This window comes from Echinococcus granulosus (assembly GCF_000524195.1).
Source record: "Echinococcus granulosus chromosome Unknown EG_S00178, whole genome shotgun sequence".
In the NCBI taxonomy this organism is placed as follows: domain Eukaryota; kingdom Metazoa; phylum Platyhelminthes; class Cestoda; order Cyclophyllidea; family Taeniidae; genus Echinococcus; species Echinococcus granulosus.
The window spans coordinates 65,923-74,156 of NW_020170558.1; the positions used below are offsets into that span (position 1 = coordinate 65,923).

The 8,234-nt window shown below is 44.3% G+C and overlaps 1 protein-coding gene across 1 annotated transcript; it reads left to right on the forward strand. All coding sequences in view use genetic code 11, as the record gives it.

Moving 5' to 3' along the window:
* Positions 1 to 447: 447 nt before the first annotated feature.
* EGR_09952 (hypothetical protein) lies at positions 448 to 2,953 on the forward strand (the record flags this gene model as incomplete). The annotated part of the gene is made up of 3 exons (XM_024499201.1): positions 448 to 519; positions 563 to 631; positions 2,762 to 2,953. 3 exons carry the CDS (start codon positions 448 to 450, stop codon positions 2,951 to 2,953), a joined length of 333 nt encoding a protein of 110 aa, XP_024346385.1.
* Positions 2,954 to 8,234: the final 5,281 nt, after the last annotated feature.

An 8,234-nucleotide genomic window follows, 5' to 3' on the forward strand; every position in this document is an offset into this window, starting at 1 on the left:
TAAGCAAGACCAAAATACAAAATGAGGGAAACTTTGCAGGACGGCTGCAATGCCGGAAGAAAACATTGGGGAATGTAGGGATCAAAATATGTACGATGGGCACACCGACACGGTGGCCTGGCCACGTTGTTGGGCGATTCTACTTGCATTCACCTCACAAACGTCACTTTTTCCCCATTAAGGACATACAGTTACTTAGTGTTCTTATGCATTTTGTGCGGGTACCTAACATCGGTAAAAACAAGAGCACTTTGTAGCCAAAAAAGTAGGCATTCTCATCAGTACTGTGCCATTTTTATGGCAAATTGAATGTCATGCAGCTCTGGCGTTTTACAGCTTTCTCTTCATTTCCCGCCATGTTACTACTCAGCACCGAACTGAGGATGAGAGTAAGCGCAGCTCAAAATATGTGAAACCGTATGCGTGACCGTCTGTGCTGGCGCCACAATGAGAGCAGCCGTGTGCTTGGCCGTTAGCGGTGGCCTCGCAATGTGGCCAGTAGTGGGAATGGCCGTCTCTGTGATAGACGGAAACCACGACTGTCTTTCTGCTTGCACTGTAGTTTGTAAAGAAGACTCCAGTTTTCTCAGTAAATTCTCCTTGTCGTCCCACTAATGATCTGATTCTGAGGGTACGTGTTGTCGAAGGAATGGCTTGATAGACGTCATTCAATCTACCACCCACCCAGACCAGTTTGTTCGGCAGGGCACGTTGACATAGGCTAGCCTTATACTACCTGCATCCAAACGCACCGCAGCTTCAAAAATATTTCTTTTTTTCCATGCGACACTGCTGGCATGCGGCAATGCACTACAAGCTTAAATGCCTCCTCCTCCTCCTCCTCCCCATTCTCATTTTTCTCCTTCCGCTGCGTTTTCAAAGAAGCGCCCTCATAGAGCCTCTGCGACTGTCACTTGACTTGCTGTCTGATCTGAGACCCCAATTCGGCAAGGGGAAACGAAGGGAGATAAAGTTTACTTGCCCCGACATTAGTATTGGGTGAGCAAGACTTTTTTGAGATATCACTCCACCCCACCGAGTGAGGTGCGTTAGCTAAAGCAGGACTGCTCAGTCTTGTGTCAGATAACGTGGAAAGCCTCGTCATAACAAATGGCCTAATTCCAACCACTAATCACGAACAGTGATGCCGGACAACGAAATGCACTTGGCGTGAGGCAAATACACGAAGAAATTCCAAGAAATTCCCACCCATTTTAGTGCTCTTGGTTGTCACGCAATATCCAAGTCAAATTAATCCCACTTTGCTAGAGCGTCAAAATTTTGTATCCATCCATTTTAAGCCTCATAACATTCCATTTATCCGGCTTGATCTACAGGTTGTAATGCAAACATTATGTATGACAGTACAAGTGTAAAGGCAAGCAGATCTAATGAAGCTACTTTCCTTGCAATGTGGAATTCAAAACTTACAACGCGCGGCTCGTTTACTATTGCGACAACAGCTTAAACGCCCGAAACGCAGAAAAGTATGTTGCGATTTGCCGAGGTATTACCTCAGAGGAAAACTCACCGAGCTCAATCCGCGCAGCATCACGAAAGATGACGTCTATCGAGAGGATGTGACTCACAAAATATAGTCTTTGCTAAGTTTCTGTGCAAATTGTTGTATGTTTTGCCTTCAAATGGTTAAGGTCCCAATGTAGAACAGTGAAACTGTGATATCCCAACGTAGTAAACTGTACGCAGCTAGAACAAGCGCTTTGACGATGGTGAAGGATGATGTCTTGGAGAATTCCTGAGCCCAGCATAGCTTCTGGAATAACCAGATCCCTTATTAGAATTTAGAAATGCAATTGTGGCATTTTTAGACCTTAAATTTATTACAATACGCTACATATTGAGGGCATGGTACAAATTTGAAGCACATGAAGGACATTTTCGATGCATACTCATACAGAAAGCGCAATATTTGGGTTTCTTTAATGCACGTTAACTCCTTTATGTATGAAGAGGTGGCTTTGGCACAAAGCACTCTCCTTTAAATGAGTAGTGGATACGTTTAGTGTCCTCAAGAAGCGGTCCTTCAACGTAGCCATATACTAGTAAAAGAGCAGCGGCAGTGGTGGCAGACAAAGAGACACCAGCACCTGTATATCCGCAAGTAATAGTGGAGGATTCGCATGCTTCAAAAGGCCTAGTTACACAGGGTGAAATGCCAACCGCGACCATGAATGCCCTGATCAGCACTGTACACTTCAGCCTAACCGCGTTCTTATCCTTAATCTCATTCCTCTCTCTTCCGACTCCTCTGTCTCATTCACTTCGCTCTTCATTTCTCCGTCCACATCTACATTTACCATCCACTGTCCAACATCCGCTTTGTCATTGATGCTACTGCTGCTGCTTTAGGTGCGGCTTTCACCTCTCCACATGCAACAGTCATTACAGTAGTAGGATTGATCCAGCGAATGGAGGGGAAGCGAAGAAAATAAATAGGGGTGCAAGCAATCCAACTTTGCAGTATTAAGTACTGTATGGAAGGGGATTATTTGCATTAACTGCCTCCCTATTCTCCGCCGTGCTTCACCGTGGATTCACCAGCGCTGCAAACCAATGCAATAATAGGGGGTCGATCAATTTCTATCATCATGTGCTGGTGCACTAATTTCTTTGCTGTAGATGGCTTTTTCTGCAAGGCGAATAGTTTTAAAAGCAAAACTACTTGTGAGGTGATGCTACACATATTTGGAATGTCCTTCACGATATGATGCTACGTGTATATTCGATCATAACGCTTCAGTCTTCTTTAGAACACATGCAGGGATTCGGGGTAGACGGAGGCGGCTCTTCACATGAGCTTGAACTGCGCCTCAACCATTCTCGCCCTCTTCTTCTCTCCACCTTCGTCTTTCTTTTCTCCGCTTCTGTCTCCACCTCCGCCCTTGCCTCCAACTCCACCTCTACCTCCTTCTCAGCATCCACATTCACCTAACTCTCTCCATTCTTATTCCGTTCTAACCTCTATTCCTCTCTTCCTCAAAATCAACCACCTCCGTCTCTTCCTCTTCCTTCTACCTAACCTTCTCCTCCCCCTCCTCCTCCTCCTCCTCTTCATATTTTTATCGTGATTCTTGTTTGTCTTCAACTTTTACGGTCTCACTCTTACTCCCACTCACATTCACCCTCGTCTTCATTCCTTCCACCACCGCCTTCCCTTCTCGCACACCCAGTTTCCAATCACCTACAAACACGCACACACACCTATGCAATGCATGTATCCGAGCATCTCAATTGTGCGCCTACCTGTGTCGTATCCCTCTCCAACTGATCAGTCATCTACAAGGCAAAAGCAACTCCAGTTCAATTCACTGTCCCACTCACTACCACACATCTCTCCTCTTAACTCAGCATGTCAACCACAATGTGAAACACAATCACCTTCGCAATATTCCACTATTTGCATAGGAAAGGCTCCAGGTGACCGATAAACTGCAACGAACAAAAGCACAATGGGATATTCACCATTCGCCTTGGCATTGAAGTCAAACTGACGATTGACAACACGCAACGAGAAAATAGCATGCATCAGTAGAATAATACTGAGTCTTACCAAAGAATGGGATTGCAATCACGAAAAACGACATGACAGCCTCCTCCATTGCACAATTCTTCACCATCAGTCGATGACCATGAATGGAGTGTAGGCAATGCAAAGGGGAATTGATTAGGGCATTACTACAACGTGTGTAAATGCACGTCCTGAACTTTGAGTCCGCTTACTTTTCTCACCACACTAACATCGTCCTAGTCAATACGGGTAGCATGAAACAGGACAATCTCTTCTCTCCCTATTTCCTTGCTTTAATGGATGTAGTAGGTGGTCCAAAATTGGCACAAATATCACATGCAAGGTGGGCAGTAGGGATGAAATCAAGGAGACAAAAGAAGGTGAGAAAGAAGGAAAGGACACACTTACGGAACTGCTCAATTACTTCGGGGTAGCAAACAGGACGTAATGTTCAGCAAGTCTACCATTATTCCCCTTCTACTCTTCTTTCTCCTCCTCCTGCTTCTTCTCCTCCTCCTCTTTGTCCTCTACCTCCTGCTTCTACTTCTTCTCATCTATCTTCTCTGCTTCTGCACAACCAATGTCCCTAGTGCCTAAAATGCCAGCACATTCCTCCTTTCACTTCATCCCGTATAGTAGTCTGCTTGTCCTCGCCTATGGCAGCCCCCAATTTCCTACATTGTTGGTTGGACTCTACCTGTCACAGCACTGAAAATTAGGCTATGTACTGAACAACACCCTGCCAACTTGCAGCAAGCCTTGCTCTTGCACATCCTCTCTAAATGCATGCGCGCACATCCACACTGCTGCATGCACCAGTCTCTGCGGAGTGGTCATCTCATCATAGCAGATCAGCCCTGTTTGGTGGCATTAAAGTGTTTTCTACAGGTGATGACAAATGCACACCCTCACTCACCCTTATAAAGTACGCTAATTGGAATGGAGAGCGTCTGCTGCTCATCCCACTCTATTCAATTTGTCTGCCTCTCCACTTCGCAAAAACACCACACGCAGATGTGATTCGTCTGCTTCCTCCTTCGGCATGATAAACGTCGTCGCCTTCTGGTCTTCTCGAGGAGAATGACAGCGGGATCTCCATTTATTGGCCTCCTCATCAAATACACTGTCGTGGTTACTATGGAAAACGCACGCTACTTCCAAATTGCATATAGCAGAAAACGAATTAGTGCTACAATTACACGCCCTTTGCTCCGTCAGACAGTCACACTCCTATGAACATGTCAGAAAAGCTACAAACTACTGAAGCGACAGTAGCCGTAAACCATCTGGAAGGTCCGTTACAGACTTTTCCTGCGCTTTAAAGTAGGAATAACGTGGCAAGGAGGAACAGACGCTCAACCCCCCCACCCCCATGGACTTGCCAGTGTTCCTACATCTATCTATGGACATGTATAATGGCCAGCGCGTTTCTCCATCTCTAAATAAAGTTTCCAAATTGCACAAAATTCTAAATTTAATAGGGCTATCAAAAGTGGATCAATGATGTGGAGGTCAAATATCACCTCGGTTGCGCAATAATTTGGTGACTGGCTCGGCCGGATCGCAGGTGTTACTTTACAGCACCGACTACCTTGTAATGGCTAACGCGGGAGGTTGCCCTTCTAGAACTTTGATAACGACGCTCAAAAGAGAAGAAAGGCAATCCAATACGATGGTGGATTATCCCTCAGTATTGGTGAGGGGTAATTTTTGGAATTGTGAGTTTGCATTCTTGTACCTCGCTGGGTAGGCTAACCTTCTAACCCTGCCGGTAGCTTAAACACCTCCTCTGTGCCTAATATATATATTCTGCTCAAGTAATGTGTCTTCTTTCGTATTCAAAGAAGTCTCTGCACGCTGCGTTAATAGCTTGAGAGACAGATAGATAAATAAGGCGAAAAGCTGTTAGGTAGGTAGATAAACAGGCATGTAAACATCAGACAAATTTTGCTGTAGTTAAAAATGTTTATAAAAAGCAAGGATTTAACAAAATCTTTGATCATTTAAAAAATCTTTTTTTCGCAATTGATAATGCAAACAAATGCATAACCACACTTCATACAAACTTTTTAATACATTTTTCACTTTAGTTTGTTTTAGTTTTGTTGTTGACTTTTTTTGGTTTGTTTGATTGTATGCCCGTGTCTAACCATCGTACCACCGCGCTTTAAGTGAAGTTGTGTTTTGATGATATGTTTTGGATTTGTGCTGCTCCATATGCCAGTAATTTAATCACATTCGTTTCGTTAAGTATGCAAGGGGTTTAAAAGAGGTAAGTTTGCTGTCTGCTACTTTACTTTAAGAGCTTGCATGCAAGAAGTGTATATCTTTAAGGAATGCTTGACATGGTGTCGCTTTACCCGTTGTTTTCAAAGATTAAACGTGGGGCGTAATTGTGACAGCCTCATCATCTGTAAAGATGGATAATAAATTTGTGGAGCGCATAAGAAGCAGCGAAATGCGTGCGATTGCCTGCGACCTGCTTGTAGATGCATCTCCAACTGAAGCTTTCTCTGCCAAAGACGTTCAGTAATAATTGCTGAGGATGCACGCGCTAGCGTTTGGGACTCGGCTGAGACAGCGCTGCCTTCTGTGAGTAACCACTTTTTCTGTTAAATCATTTGTGTTCCTTTTTCATATTTAGACCAGTATTTATAGATATCCTTCTGCTTTATTTTTTGTACTGTAACGTGTAAGTGACATTTTATTTTCGTTGCTCCTTGCTTCCATGTGTGCTTATTGCTGAGTATAGCTGTATGGGAAATTCTGCAGATAGTACAAGTGGAATATGTTGACCAGGGTAGTAGCTCACCTTTTAGCCAGCATGCTAGCAAATTCAATCGCTACTGCGTAGATCAGGGCAGCTTTCCGAATGCAATCTTCAGAATTCGTCACAAACAAACTTGGAACCATGGCCATATACCGCTCTAATATATATATATATATGAGTGAGGTTTTAGCCACTAAATTGAACAGAAAGGAGATTAAATGTCTTCTTGCGCAAATCACACGTGAATATTATTTTCCACCTAAACTGGACGAAAGGAGTATATTCCAGTAAACGCAAACGAAGTGAAAGCAAATCCGATCAGGCGCGAATCACACATTGCCAATACAGTCGGCAGATTATCGGAGAGTGGAACGACGTTCTCTAAACCGCATTATGGCAAAGCCAAATCGGCTCACGTCAAGCTGCTAACGTCCTATTATAATCCGGCCCTTCAAAGGCTTACCTGAGAATGACAATGAAACAGAAGTTAGGATAGTGATTAGTTTTCAACGGTTTCTGGAATAGCAAAGTCGGCTTGAAGAAAGTCCTTTACACTCGAATGTGAGGTTAGAGTGTTCGCAGTGTGCACATTACTTGGATGATATTGGCTTGACTGAACGGGTCTCCTTGACATCCCTCCAAATGACTGCTGAAATTGAGTTAGGCTAGTGTATTATTTTTGACTTCCATTGCCACAGTCCCGTAGATTTATGCAAAATTCGTTTGCGGGCTTGTAGATCATACTCAAATATCAAGTTAGAGTAATCGCACCGTGGTCTTTACTTGGCTCAAATAGCCTTGACTGAGCGGGTTTCATAGTCATGCCTCCGAAAGTTTGTTAAACTTGAGGTAGGCCAGAGTATAATTTTTGACTCCGATTGGCACAGTGGAGTAGATTTTGGCGAAATTGGTTTGCAGGCTTGCACATCGTACTCGAATGTGCGGTTAGAGTGTTTGCAATGCGGTCTTTACTTGGTTGATATAGGCTTGACTGAGAGGGTCTCATTGTCATGCTTCTGAATGTTCGTCGAACTTGAGGTAGGCCAGAGGATAATTTTTGACTACGATTGGCAGAGTGGAGTAGATTGTTGCGAAAATCTTTTGCAGGCTTCTAGATTGTACTCAAATATGAGTTTGGAGTGATTGCAGTGTGGCACTTTCCTGGTTAAAAACACTGAAGGAGATCGATCATTCAGTTGCAATCTGGTACGAAGAACTGCAACAGTATGACTTTTCGGTCTAATACCGAAAAAGATTAGGGCATGGTAATGTGGACGCACTATCCCGCAGACCGACTTAAGCAGATTCAGGTGACTGTCGTGCACACCGTATTTTTGAGCGATCCTGCCAGACATCATTGGAGAAATACGCAGAGTACTGACCCTGACACTGCTCTGATATATGAGAAATTCCTGGCATCCTGGCATAAGCCTGCATTGGAAGAGGTAACGTCGGCCAGCAAGGCGGCTGGACGGATTTGGCAGGAGTGGTCGAAACTCTCTCTAGAGGATGAGATTTTATGGTACCAAGAAGGTGTTCACTCTCCTAAGCGTCTAGTGGTTCCTGGATCACTAGTACAAGCAGTTCTGCAAGAGTTACACTAGCAACTCGGTCACGTGGGTGCAAAGATGTTAGATGCCTCGAGTAAAAGATACTGGTGGCCTTCGCTCACCCTAGATGTGCGGGATTTCTCCCGAACCTGTACCACTTGCAGTGGTTTTAAAAGGCTTCAACCCAGAGCCAATGCACCTTTACAACCCATGCCTACCGGTTTTCCAGGGGAAAGAGTAGGTATAGACATTATGGGTCCTCTTCCACCCACCAAGAGAGGAAACCGAAAAATTTTGGTTATGGTCGATTACTTCACGAAATCGGCTAAGGCGGAACCCATGAAATCACAGGATGCTGAAACGGTTGCTTCAGTTCTCTTCAATC